Source organism: Clupea harengus, chromosome 5 (assembly GCF_900700415.2).
Source record: "Clupea harengus chromosome 5, Ch_v2.0.2, whole genome shotgun sequence".
NCBI lineage: Eukaryota > Metazoa > Chordata > Actinopteri > Clupeiformes > Clupeidae > Clupea > Clupea harengus.
In genome coordinates, this window is record NC_045156.1 from 2940001 (window position 1) to 2955123 (window position 15123).

The 15123-nt window shown below is 45.9% G+C and overlaps 1 protein-coding gene across 1 annotated transcript in view; it reads right to left on the reverse strand.

The window, feature by feature from the left end:
• Positions 1-15123, reverse strand: part of eif4g3a (eukaryotic translation initiation factor 4 gamma, 3a) — a 63006-nt gene that overhangs the window by 41359 nt on the left and 6524 nt on the right. Inside the window, exon 2 of the mRNA XM_031567142.2 lies at positions 5109-5208. Within this exon, the coding sequence (XP_031423002.1) occupies positions 5109-5208 (100 nt within the window). The remainder of the gene's footprint in view (positions 1-5108; positions 5209-15123) is intronic.

Below are 15123 nucleotides of genomic sequence, written 5' to 3' on the forward strand. Positions count from 1 at the left end.
AAAGTGCACTGAATCACCGGCACCCACACAAATACACGTGGATGCGTGCACAGACACACACACTAAATTGAACCACCGCCACCTACACAGACACACACACACACACACACACACACTTTCCCCTACCCCTCTATATAATGTGACCGTAATACAGTGTCACACCTTGGCACGGTCTCAGATCAATTCCTCTATTGCCCTCATAGTCAGTGTCAGGCTGCTCATTTAGACTGGGGTCGGATCACGCTAGCAGTGAGTGTCAACACGGGACGCTCCAAGGCAAAGGTTTCTTTCAAGCAGGCAAATATATGGTGTAAGCATATCTGGAGGAGGCAGATGAAATATGCATGGGGTTTACACAAGGCTGGAGGTCCGCCGGGAATAGCCACAGACAGAGAGGCTACTAAAGGGAGATGGTGTTAATGAGAGAGAGAGAGAGAGAGAGAGAGAGAGAGAGAGAGAGAGAGAGAGAGAGAGAGAGAGAGAGAGAGAGAGAAAGAGAGAGAGAGAGAGAGAGAGAGAGAGAGAGAGAGAGAGACTCTGACTCAGAGGAAGAGTGAAGGACACGCAAAAGCAGAGGGATGGACAGGAGTGGAAAAGCATCATACAGAAAAAAATAAATTAATATGTGAGAGAGAGAGAGAGAGAGCGAGAGAGCGAGAGAGCGAGAGCATAATATAAGAAATAATTACCACCAGCAAGAGGAGGCAGGAAAACACGACAGACTGTGAATAAGAAAAAAAAGAGCCAGCAACAGAGGGAAAGCATGGAGGGAGAGAGAGCGAGAGCGAGAGCGAGAGCGAGCTGCAATTTGTTGGCTGGTTGGCTTGGCTGATCTTTGTGTCCATGTTGTGGAGGGTTTTAATTCTGGCGCTGGTGTGGTGTTGGTCTGTGCACAAATGATCTAGGTCTGCAGCCAGCAGGTCTGTGTGCCACATCAAACACACTTTAAGGGCCACCCTCTGCTGCTGCTGCTGCTGCTGCTCTCTCTCTCACACACACACACACACACACACACAGTTCGACTACACTTGTATTTCTTTGTCCACACCACAGCTCAAATCTCTCCTCACTATGATTTACTGACAAATTATACTGGCATTGAGCGTCCATCACCAACACACCTTCCCTTTGAAGGAGCAGTCAGTGGTTTTTGTTGTGAAAATATTTAAACCTACGAGTATGACGCACGCATATCTGAAGGACAATAGCTGTCTCCAGAATACTTTGAGGAGTGCGTTCTTTGAGGTGTTTCTTAGCATATGTTGACAATTATTTACCATGTTTACAGCGTTACATCATCACTGGGAGTCCAGTGGCCTTTACATTTTTTGACAACAAAAACTACTCACTGCACCTGTAATGTGCAAATACAGATCCACATAAACTCGGCGGCTCATTTCTGCTAGGTGCCAGCACTGCTAAGTCTTCAATGACTTTAGCCCAAAGGTGTGAGTGAGAGTGATGCGGTCCATCTCTCCTCAGTCACACTCTTTCCAGGACTCGCAGCTCTCTCAGTTGCCAGCTCTATGGAGAAGAGACTGAGCACTCTTACGCTAGACTGGGCAGTCTCATCGCCCCACAGGCACGCTCCCATCGTTGGTGGCCTTTCATTCTATCCCTACCTCATTTCAAATATATTTCCATTAGTGTCTGTGTTGTTCCTATTGTAGAGGGTGAATGAGCTGAAGGTGCTCATTTAGTTACAGTAGAGCACTGGGAAGATTGTGATTAGGTCTTTGAAACTGCGTGCGTATGGTTGCGAGTGTGTTAGCTGAGCTCTGCTAAGACTCCTCAGCATTCTATTGCCACTTTTGGGGGCAGGTGTGAGTCATCCTCCGCAGGTGAGTCACAGAATCACTCACCTGAAGCCACAGCACTCGCGGACTCTATTGCTTACGGCAGATAATGCATTGCACCATCTTCAGATTTCAAATGCACACACACACACACACACACACACACACTTGCCATTCCAAATGATGTTCACAGAGAGGTTTATTTTTCTCTTAATCCCTCTGTTCCACCTCCTCCAAAGTCATATTCTCACTCTTTTTTTTCTCATTTCTCTCATCTATCTCTGACTATCCATCTCTCTCTTGTGTACACCCAAACCAGGGAAGCAGTGGCAGCAGTGGAACAGGCTGACCTTAGAAAAAACCACAGCGATATGAAAAACCATTGCTGTGAAACCTCATGCAAATGTCAACACTACTCTTAGTGTGTGTGGCAATGAGTCAGCAGCAGTTATCGGTCCCCCTGATAAACAAATCTGAAGTGCTGACATCACAGACTGAGAGAGAACAGTGGGTCTGAAACCAAAGGGGTCTTTTTTTTTTAAACTGTTTGCAACATTTTGACAGTTGCAAACCGCAGCACCCAGTTCAATCCAGATTGGGCCGCGAGGTGGATTCCAGGGAATATATACTTGGAAAAATGCTAATGTGCCCATTGTTGCCAGCTAGTGTAGGCCTGCGCATTGTTGCTTGTTCAGGGTGAGTGTGCGTGCGGGATACAGTGTGTGTGTGTGTGTGTGTGTGTGTGTGTGTGTGTGTGTGTGTGTGTGTGTGTGTGTGTAAGAGCGAGAGAGAGAGAGGGAGAGGGAGAGAGAGGGAGAGTGTGTGACTGTTTGAATACAGTACGCCTGTGTGAGTATGGGAAAGTGTGAGTGTGTAAAACTGAGTAAGGATGTGTGTGAGAAAAAGAGAGGTTGACTGAAGACACAGGGGAGGGAAACACAGGGCAACAGAGTAGACACAAAATACAGAGGTGAGGATGATGATGATGATGATGATGATGATGATGATGATGACAGTAACAAACATCATTTGCCACTCAGCTTTTGGTCCCAAAGACATTTTTTTCATTGCATAACAACACAGGTAACGTCGCCTGTGTGTGTGTGCACTCTCTCCGTCTGACAAGTTGCCTATCATAGGCCCTGAACCTCCCGAACCTATTCATACAGGACTTAAGGGGCCACCATAAAGATATTGACTTAAGGGGCTACCATAAAGATATTGACTTAAGGGGCTACCATGCAGATATTGACTTAAGGGGCTTCCATGCAGATATTGTTGATTCGTCTACAAAACCTCTGCTTTCCATGTTGCCCTCGTTCCTTTTGGAAACTGAATGACATAACTGACTCGAATGTGTCACATGTCTCATCCACATTGAATAATGTGGAGTATTGTATTATCACACCCTGCTCACACTATTAATGACTCCAGCTTGGAAGGGGGGGGGGGGGGGGGGGGGGGGGGGGGGCAGCTTGGTCCTGATCCACATCAGACTGATATTCAGGCGCCACGGTGCAATCAGGAGCTAAATAAATGTACTCTGGGAGGGTGACAGCGCGTGGGTGTGAGTGTGAGCACGGACATGAGTGCGACCACCCTCCTTTCTCACTCCATCGAAAAGCCCCTGGCTTAATCAATCCAATGAGTCAGCTAATGGTGTGTGTGTGTGTGTGTGTGTGTGTGTGTGTGTGTGTGTGTGTGTGTGTGTGTGTGCGTGTTGGGGTAAAGCCTTTGCTAGCTGAAGTTCTCCCTGTGGATGAGCTCACACGAGTGTGTGGGAAAGCACCCTGTGCATGAGCTAATGCTGGCTGGAGAGATGACATTCTCTCTGGGGTTAAGCTAACAGCGGCTAACAGAGCACTGTGTTTCTGCAGGAACACAGCATTGAAATTCTCTCTGTGGTGGCTGAGCTAACAGCAGCTAACAAGGAGAGTTGAAATTCGCCCTGTGGTCGAGTTAATGGAAGCTAACACGAGAGGCTGAAATTCCCAGGGTTTCTAACCGTGTGCACAAGCTAACAAATGCCAACACGGACAGTGGGAATTCTCGCTGTGGATGAGTTAAGGGTGGTTAGCACAGTGTGAGGGTGACAGGAGATGGTGACAGGAGCTATGGCTGTCGAGCTGAGAATGTGCTAAAGAGCATGCAGAGCATCCCCGCGTGGGTGGAGTGAGAGACAGACAGACACGGGCTATAAAAAAACCAAAGCAGTCCAAATTGAGTACTGCTGAGCTAACAAAACAGGATTCAATTAAGTTAAAGTCAACACTTTCATTTGGTGAGTTTCCCTGGGGCTGATTGACTAGTGACATCTTAAATGGAACAAAGACGAAGCAGATCATTTCACTTGCTGTATTTATTTACCGCTTTTCTTTCTTTCTTTCTTTTTTGTCTGATTTAAATGAGTTTGTCAGCATTTTGAGTGTTAAGAGTGTGAAAGCCACAGGGTGCTAAAAAGAGGCAGTTCAAATTGAGTATGACTTGATATGACTAAATGTTTTTAATTCATTACAGGGAAATTCAGGACACTCCCAGGTAATCCTCCAAATAATTCTATTCGTCATTTTTTTTGTTTATTTGTCCCTGTTTTTTATGCATTTATTTAGCTAAAGATCCATTGGCAATCGAGAATTTAAACTGCATCTATTTGTGCTAAAGTGATATCTAAATGAAATAAAATGATTAATAAATGAAATTAGATTTGATTGATTGCCAGTCTTTACATGTTTGTGTACAGCAAGTTTGTGCAATAGAAAGAGCCATCCTGTGATTGTGTGTTATAGTCCTTTATGAGCCCATATCCTCCATTAAGATGACCTGTAGCTGGTAGTTAGACTGAAGCATGCCCGTGTAGAGTGCTGCTGTCATTTGGGCCTGTTATTACATTAATGGAAAAGAGTGCCATAGTATTTGAGTCAAGTGCCATTTCACAGCCTGCGTGAGTGGGTCTGTGTGGGTGTACGTTTTCATTTTGTGACAGATGAGGTGATCCTAATCCCATGTTCTACGACGGCCAAAATTGCATTAGCACGGTAAAAGTGGAGCATTGTGAATGTCTGTGTGTGCACAAGTGTGTGTTAATATATTATATGACTGCAAAATGTGCAGAGACTGATTTTGTGATTAAGTGAGAATGTGTATGCCTGTGTCAGAATGGGTCTGGGTCAGAATGTGTCTGTATCTACAAGTACAGTAGCTTTATGTGTGAATGTCCATATGCATCTGTGTGTGTGTGTGTGTGTGTGTGTGTGTGTGTGTGTGTGTGTGTGTGTGTGTGTGTGTGTGTGTGTGTGTGTGGTTCATACTCACGCTGTAGACTGCGGCCACCCCGGGCTGTGTTGAGAAGAGGCGTTCATCGAGGCCTGGCTGCACCCGCTGGAACCTGGGGCGTGCCATGTTAAGGAAAACTCTGCAGGGGGGTCAACTTAAGGTCAAACGAGGTCAAGGGTGAGGGGAGGGGCACTGAAACAAGCACGGCATACGTGACAGTGAGGAACAGACACTTCGCTCAGCCATCACACAAGAATGACGATAATTCAGATAACTCAAACACACACACACACACACTAATGGAAGCTCAGTACACACACTAATGGAAGCTCAGTGGCTAGACAGAGGTGAACTGGACAGTGGAGCAGAGAGAACTTCCCCTCTCTCGGATGTGAATTTTTCCAACCTCTACCACGCACACACACCCCTCCCCCCCCCTCCGCTGCCCCCTTCCCTCCCTCCACAAAATGTTCACTTTCCCCCTCAAGAGTACACCATGTACCTTCACCGGGGAGCACGGAGCTGCAGGGAAATCCAGACATGGAATTCCCAAATTCCCAAACCCGGACTGGATTCCAGCTCTACAGTCAGTGGCAGGATAATCCCCATCAGCACTCAGGACTCGGATTGGGAATCTTAAAAATGTAAATCCCTTTCACGCCCCTCCCCCTCCACACACACACACACACACACACACACACACACACACACACACACAGGGCCAATGATTTTCCGCGATAACGGAAAACGGACGGAATTCGCGGAATGAACACTTTGAAACGGAATTGCACTTTTGAAACGGAAACATCATTTTGTTCATACAAATCGCCCAAATTCCCCTGCATTTTGGGCTGCAAGGCTATATTTCTTTCAAATAAACACAACAACGATTGCAACGATGAACAAACATTAATTAAAGAACAAAACCACTGAGAAAATGTCACGTCTGCGCTGAACTCTGCTCCGGCCACGCCCCCCTTTTCAACTGTTGACCCACAGATCTCCGCTGAAGCCACATTCAGTCACATTCACGCGCTCGTCTTCCCAATCGCATTTAAAACAAAAAATTTTTTAGTCTTCTGTTCTGTTGATGGCTGGCAAACAACAATCTAAGAAGGGCACACATTATTCACTCATTTTAAGCCATCAATCTACCTCAGGGTGAACAAAATGAGCTGAAACGGAAAAAAAACCGGAATTCACCAAATGTGAAACGGAAAATGCATTTTTTTTTTACGGAAAATCATTGGCCCTACACACACACACACACACACACACACACACACAAACATACCGTGCCACTTCACATAGTCAGTCCAACTGAAACCTGACAAATCTTGGTGACAGAAACACACAAAAAGACACACACACACACACACACACACACACACACACTCATCTACATCTCTAGCCTGGACAGGTGGCGCTAGTGTGCTACTCCTGCTTTCTACCTATCTAACCTCTAACTAACTAAGGCCATCATAGCCTGCAGTCAGCATTCCAGCTGATGACTGATGTGGAGACAGTCAGCTGACAGAAATCAGCAGTGTGACATCAGCGCAGTCACGGGGCAGGTATTCTCTGTCCAAGAGTCTCAGGTAGTCTCTGTGTGACGCTTGCTTGCCTGCAGGAGGTAGAAACACCTGCTAACGACTGTGCTGTGGAGGTGGACGGAGGAGAGAAGAAAAACACAAACGCAGGAGAAGGAGAAGAATCGTGAAAGTAAAACGGAGGAGAGATGAAAGACAGATGGGGGGAAAAGAGAGGGGAGAGAAGAGAAAGAGAGAAGGGGGGGTGTATGGAGAAATGTAAAGAGAGAGAGAGCGAGAGAGAGAGAGAGAGAGAGAGATTCTAAGGAACCGGCTCTGGTAGTTTTGAGTGCCCTGGAGACTGTGAGGAACGCGCTGGTCACGTGATTTCAGGGAAAGCCAAGGTCTGGCTCCCCTCCTTCCTGTTCTCGACACTTTTTTTCCCCCCCTTCTCTTTTTTGTCTTTCAGCAAAATCCCTCCTTCTAACCCGACTCTCTATCCTCAGGCAGGCTGGAGCCCTCATCTCTGCTGGCTCACTGCCAACATCACTCCTGAGAGTGAGTGGGGGAGCGAGAGAGACAGAGAGAGAGTGTGAGAGAGAAGAGAAGAGAAGAAAGAAGTTGAGGAGCTTATAACAGAGAGAAGCTGGCAAAGAGCAAGGGCAGAGTTTAGAGAGAGGTAGGGAGGGAGAGAATGAGAGAGAGAGAGACAGAGAGAGACAGAGAAGGGGGGGGGGGTGAAATATAAAGATGCCTCAAATATACTGTACCAGACCTGCTGTGAGTTTCTGTGTGTGTGCGTGTTCCCTAGAATTTGCTTTCTGTGCGCCAGATATCTGTGGCTGAGTTTGTCCGTGTGAAAATAAAAGTGTTAAAGGAAGTATTGACGTGTGTGTGTGATGTGGGGGCAACAGAGATTGAGAACGCCATACAACTGATGAAAAAAGGCTCTCACACACACACACACACAAACAAATATGATACCAGGTAGACAGGCGACAGGTAGGTGCATACCACTCTGCTGGTGACTTTACCGAGGGTGAAAAGGTCAGCATGTCACCACAGGGGCAAGGCTGGTGGGAAGGGGGTCATCCCTTAAAACCAGACCGTTTCATCAATCATGACTGTGACACTCAGTTAGATTAGAGACTAGCATGATTGCCATGGAGCACCTCATTGCATCACCAAACCTGTTTGCATGTGCCAGGCTTTATTTTAAGAATGACACCGTGCATTCTGGGACAAATCATGTCAACACCAGCGGCTCACACACACACACACACACAACTTGCTAATGAAAAACCACTCACCAGCTACCCTTTATATATGAACCCAATTCCCTGAAGCTTACCTAAGACACACCATGTCCACTCGTCACACACATACACCTACGCTTGGCAGTCAAACCGTCCACATTTTCATTAAATGTCTAAAAGGTTTCCTCATAGTGGTCAGCACAGCCGAGCACCAGTGTTCATGTTCACCTGCTTTTCTCGCCGTCACCTTCAACTGAGCCCAACGCATCCCTGCACTTGTCAGGTCTGGTCAGATTCTTTAATCATCACCCTAGTGCAGCCTTGAGCGCTGACAACCTCAGAGTGTGAACCCTGACCGCGACATGGCTGTCTTTGGTCCTTTGCTGTCCCCCGTCTCCACCCCTCTCTGGGAATGCGGGCAGTGACAGGTCAAACTTGATTTTAAAACCTCCTCTTCAGCAGACAGAACACAGAGACTTACACAGAGTTACAAAAACCCTGATCACACCTGCTGGAAATATGGAGAATTATCAGATAAGTAAGAAAATGTATTCCAGAGATCAAAATCTTTCCTTCTATCTGAGGCATACCACAAAATGACAGAAAATCAGTGGGGTAGGTACAGCTCCAGGGGGAGGTCTGAATAAAAGGTGTGATCTTTGTGAGAGGAAAGCATTAAGGTTCAGGTCTAAAGCCCTCCAAGGGGAGTTTAGACTGGGTTTAGCCTCATCTGGTGCTGGTGTTTGCTGCACCAGGAGCTTGGCTTCAGGGAGGGCTTGCCTCCTCTCCAGCTTCAAGCCTCATTTGGAGGAGAGGAGAGGAGGGGAAAGCCTGAGCCTACTGCCTAAGAGGGATTCCAACAGTCACTGGCTTACTCCAAACGCATGGAAAAGAAAGAGGTGGGGGGGGGGGGGGGGGGGGGGGGAGAGAGAGAGTGAGTGAGAGAGAGAGAGAGAGAAGTTGGATGAGAGAGGAGTGTGAAAAGCTAGGCGTACATGGGGCCAAAGAAGAAAATGGAGGGAGGGAAAAGCTGGTGAGTAAGTGAGAGCGTGAGAGAGGGGAGGGTGAGAGGGTCAAAGCGTTCTGCTTGGTTGACTTTCCCCTACATACCAATCAAAACTGCAAAAGACAAAGAGACACGCAACATACCAAATCCTCAGCATCTGAAGGAAATCAGTAACAAAATCTTAGATGACCTTACCCACAGACGCTGACACCTGATACACAACACTGATCACACACACGCACACGCGACACCAAAACAAATTGTGCCATCTTTCCACTGACGGGTAATGAACTGTCAGATGTGCAGTATGAATGAATGAATGAATGAATGAATGAATGAATGTCCTGTCTCTACCTGTTGTGAATGAATGAAACATGTGCAGGTAAGAGTGAAATTGGGAAATGGAAGAATAAGAGAGACAGAAAGAAAGAAACAAAGAAAGAAGAGAGAGAGAGAGAGATAGAGAAAGACAGAAAGAAAGAGAGGAGGGAAATAGGGGAGCTACTGCAAACGTGGCACTCAGAGAGGCTTGGAGAGAGTGAGGGGGAGAGGGGGGCAAAGACAGGGAGATATCGAGGGGGAGAAAAGGGAGGGCAAGTGGGTTTAATGCCATATCAGCACCTGTGGCTATTTCATGGCAAAAATAAATTATTGTAGAATCAATGAATAACTGAAATAAATAAAGTTACATAGATAAATAAATACAGAAACAATATGCTTCAAATTACACATTTGACAACACGCCTGGAACCAAACGCAAAACAATGCTCAATTTCTGTCTTTGTAAAAGTTCTGGTTTGTCTAAAATGCAGACGATGGCCGATCTTTAAAACTTCAAGTGCCAGAAGGTATGATTTTGAGACTGTAAAAGGTAAGAGTTCTGTTTGCTACTTTATATACCCTCCAAGCGCTAATAGCAAGAAATGGGCCTCAGCTGTAAAAACTGAACTTCCAACAATTGGAATGTGCAGTCCGTAGTCATTGTGTCCAGTCACTATAGCCACAGAGATACACAAGTATCCACTTTAGATCCGTCAGTGTATATAGGCTTATAAAAAGGAAAACAGCATGGTATGTCTATACATTGCTGCTGGTACACATTAGGGTGTGTCTGCCTTCGTGTTAAGGCTCAAGGCCATGATGATATTAGGCAAAAGTGTGTCAAGTTGTACAAATTAATGTTCAGTTTCACCAGGTGAGGTTTTAAGCAAACTCCAAAAGGACTGATGTACATAGGCCTCATATAACTACAGATTTTGGGGCTGGGGAACCGATGTTTAATATGTTTGATTTGTGATGCACTTGCCCTGCCCTTCATCTTTTTAATTAAGTCCGAAATATTTGAAAGAGTGCTTGATGTGAGACTTGAAACAAATCTCCTCTAGCTCGATCTCTTTGCTTCATTGATGGTTCTGCGTGCTTGAACTCTACACATTTTCAGTCTGATGAACTTATTATAGTGTTATTAAACTATTTCTCTGCTTTTTTTCCCCCCGAGCCTCAATAGTCTTTTTACAGTCGTCATCAAACCACGGATTAGGGCTACGGTTTAGCTTTGCTGAGGTCTTTGGGACAGGTTTATCTGCAATTGCAACTGAAGTTACAGTGAAATTCTGTAAAGGTTCCTAATTAGATTGAGGCTTTTCATTGAATCTTTTTAAAGGAACGCCAATTCGTAAAAGTTGCCACCTTGGGTTTCTTAGTTGCATGCCTACAAGTTACGCAGCAGTTCAGGACCACATACAGATACATCACAGTTGCAGAGTTCCTGGGTGCAGATAAGTATAAGAACCATCATTCTATAAGCATTTTGCATTTTTTAGGCAATACAATCTTTGTGTCTTTCCCTTAGCATTAGAATAGTTTCCTCCCGTAATAGGATTAAGGCCGTTCAAATCCCCCATAATGATGTATGGGGATGGCAACTGACCAACAAGACTGTGTAAATCTTGCAGCGTCACAGACACATCAGGCAGTATGTAAATAGAGCACAAATTATGGCTCTATGGAAAGTTAGGCGAACTGCCACTGCTTGTAAATTGGACACTAATGCTGAATGGCTGTGGATTATGTAATTTCTTACTAAGACAGCGGATCCACCAGATGGACGTGGTGTGTCTCAGTCACATGCACTGTACATTGTATAATTCTGCAGAAAAATAAGACTTTTTGGCAACAGGTGAGTTTCCTGAAGGCAGAAAGCAAGAGGATTAAAAGTAGCAGTCAAAAGCTGCATTTTGGGAAAAAAGGCTTTAAAACCATGGCAATTCCACTGAATATGACTACCCAGCATCAAGTGGGCATCTAGTTTTTTGGCATGTTTTTGGCTGAGCTATGGAGCTGGATGTTTTCCCCCTTTCTTTTGATTAAGGTTGTGCTCTTCTGGCATGCCCACATTTTGGCTTACTGAGATGAAAAAATATCAACAGATATTATCTTTAGAAAGAGGCGTATCTGATGACAAAGACTCTAAAATTATGAACCTTTGCCAATTATTGCTTTTTAGGGGAAACATCCAGGCAGTTTCTGAATCAGCATCCAACATTTGTTTTTGTTTTCTTTTGGGGGGGGGGGGGGGGGGGTTGCTTGTTAGCTATTTTTGTGGAATTTGGTTCATCATGCCTGCTCCCCACCTCGGAGCCCAACAAGAGTCATGGTTTTCCTCCAGATGTGCACCAAGGATACAGGGATGCATTCTTGAGCAAACAAACAAAAGTGTTCATATTACTCGATTGACCCTCAGCCAAAGCCTTTTGGGAAGAGTAAAAGTATGGTCGGTACTTCTGCCAAATGACATTGCAGGGTAAACCTATTGATTGGATCGGGCCCTTCCAACCTCCCGTCTATGTTAAGCAGGAGCCAAAGCACTGTGTTGGACCTGTAGTGGCCACAGCAAGACACATTCCTCAAGTACCAAAACCTCTTCCTGCACGGACACGGGTCGCAACTCATGGCAAACGAATCGCTCCATTTGTAGCCTCTTACGATCAGCAAGGGTTGCTGGGGACCTATTCAACCTATTCTAAAGGGGAGAGAGGGAGAGACAGGAGAAACAGTAACAGACAGAGATAAAGAGAGAGCATGAGAGAGAGAGAGCCTGAGCACAAGAGAGAGTGGGGGGGGGGGGGGAGGGGGGGGGGGGGGTGACTGGAGTACCTGAGTGCAATGGGTCCACATCCCAGTCAGAGGAAGTGGCTGGAGACAGACCAGATGGTGCAAATGCAGAATGTCTGCACACACACACACACACACACACCCGCACTGCACTGCACTGTGTAAACACAGCCTCTGTGTGTGTGTGTGGTGTGTGAATGAGACACAGAATGCATGCCCTAGCTTGTGTGTGTGTGTGTGTGTGTAAAACGTTTCCATACTCTTACAGTTCTTCAAGTGAGTTTTAGGTTCTATGTATATCAGTCTGTGCCAGATATATGCTGCCTTCATCTACACTACTGACATGCACAATGTGCCTTTGTGTGTTTAAGGTCATATGTGTATTTGTGTCGTGGGTGTATTACCGTGTGTGTGTGTGTGTGTGTGTGTGTGTGTGTGTGTGTGTGTGTGTGTGTGTGTGTGTGTGTGTGTATACAGTACAGGCCGCTGTGGGACAGTGACTCAACAGCTTGGCAGATGGTAAATCAGAGAGGAAAGAACGAACAGCTGATAAACAAAAAACAGATCACCCTCCATTCAGCGGCAGCAGAAGAGGGAGATGAGATGGGTGGATGAAGACAGCCACCAAAAATCCTCAAGCACAGACAACCAGCAGAATCATCTAGCCAAGACCACCACTGATGGCACTGTTGTGAAAAACCAACCAATCAACCAGCAGCATGGTCAAGTAGTTTACTTCCCAAATCAACAAGACTGCAAGAGGTGGATTCTACACAGGTAGAGGAGAAGAGTAGATTGACACCAACGCCTATGATTGTTGGAGAGGTTCGAATGTGATACCCCAAGTTCCATAGTGTTTCAGAGGGACCAAAGAATTAAGACTGCTGAGAACCTGCTGACAGACATGCACAACCTTAGCAGAGAAAGGACAAGCTCTATGCTTGGAATAGACATATTTAGCTCCATTCAACTTGGCCTTAATTACACATCCTGTCATGAGACCCTGCCGCAATGGCATCACATTGGGCAGCAAATTGGTTGCCTATTCAGAGGGGAGGGGGGGGGGGGGGAGGCACATATTCCCAGCGAGGTGTGGACCTGCAAATGGTACTGTCTGAACACACGCAGACTGAGTCATAAGGTTCCCTGCTATGTTTTTAATAGGCGAGAGGGTCGGGCAGGGGTGGGGTGAGGTGGGGGGTATTTTCCTTGTAAACACATGCTTGGCCTGGAGTGCCGTCAAAGCAACGCTTACAGCCTGACGTGACCTCTGTCACTGGGTACACACAGCAGTCGGCTACATAACATGCAGCTGCGTGTGTGTCGTGTATGTGCATGCCAGTGTTTTTGTCTAGGCACATTGCACAACATGGTCCTGATATATGTGGACACTGAGCCAGCTCTTGGGCTGGGAAGACTGATGCTGCAAAACCAGGGACTTGGGTTTGGTTTAGAAAAACATTATGAAGCAGACGTCTCTACTGAACTCTACAGCTGGTGAAACGATGAACTAGGGGTGGGAATCACAGAGTAACTCACAATATGATACTATCGCGATACATTGCCTACAATAATGATGGAATCACGATACAGCGATTCTGCAATACTTGATGCTAGGCAATCATCTACTAACTATCACGAAATCTGTGTAACTGAAGAAGACAAAATCCACTTAAAAATGCTAAAAGCAAGAATTATGTATCTATTCACTGCATTGTGGTGTCAATTTCATCAAATTTGACAACTGTGATGAAACAGTGTACAACAAAGTGGCTAGTCTTAGCTTAGTGCCTCTTTAACAGTTACTGGCTGGGATTGGGTTTGCTCTTAAAGGCCTATTTAGATTGAATGTCTTCTTACTCCCAGTTATAATTGAGTTTCATGACCATCTCCGCTATATCAATAATCCTGGATATGAGGATGGAGGGTAGTAATGCTCTGGAAAACCAGAATGGTTAGGTGAATACATTTCACAGTTTTTAACGGTCCTGAAGTATGAAAAAAATGATATTTGGCGTCAGTGTATCGATAAAGTATGTCCAGCAGAAATATTGCAATTTATCGCCGCATTTTGTCCCATCCCTCCAATGACCCACTACCACAGATTAATAGATGTCCCAGACTATGCAATCATGAGATCTTGAGGTCTAGAGCAAACCAGCCACAAACCAACTTTCTCTCTCCTCACCACTGAATGGTGTGGAAAATAACCTGAGGGTGATTCCTCCTTCACCAGCGCAGAATGCAGCAGCCCTGCGGCAACAGCCTGATCCCAGGGGACAAGACTGATAGGAAGTGATTGAGAGTAATTGAGAGTGAGAGAACAAAAGTGGAGCAATGAGAATGAGAGGGAGAAAAAGAGAAGTCAAGATGGCTGGAGATCAGCCAAAGGACAGAAAAGACACGTGTAGAGAACACCACCAATTGTCAAACTCAGAGAAGAAATCGGAGGAAGAACTGGGAGAGACAGAAAGGTAAACAAAGAGAGAGTGAGGTGGAGATAGAGGGAGAGAGGAGAAAATACTGAAGAGTAAGAGTGACAGAAAAAGAAATAGAAACGGAAAAAAAACAGGCAGACAGAAAGAAAGAGGGGAAAAGGTGAGAAAAGGAGAGGGTGGGGATGAGTGAGACAGAGAAAGAGAGACACAAAGAGAAAGCGAAAGAGAAAGAGAGAGAATGAGTGAGAGAGAAAGAGAGAGCCTCCACACGTCCAGGCCTGTGCTGGTATCTGGCAGCTCTGGCTGGGGCTGTGTGTGACCTGGGCCATTGTTAGGAGCCTGGTGGGAAGTGGCCGGCTGGCCCAATGCACACAGAATGCTAAGCAGCGCTGCCATTGTCTGCCCCTGCTGCATGCAACCGCCGTTGCTCTGGCAACCAGGAGCCCACCCCCTCGAGCTTACACACATACACACACTTATACACTTACACACACACAAACTTCCCTTACACAATCACAAACCAACATAAATAAAAGATACATTCTGCCAGCTCCCTGGTCACAGGCAGCTACACATCATAGCATGAAGTCCTGAGAGGAAGTCCTATTCAGAACCGCAGAGAAAGGCAGCAGAGTGAGTGAGGGGGGGAGAGAGAGAGAGAGAGACCGACCAAGAGAGAGAGGGAGCGGTAGAATGAATGAGAAAGACAGA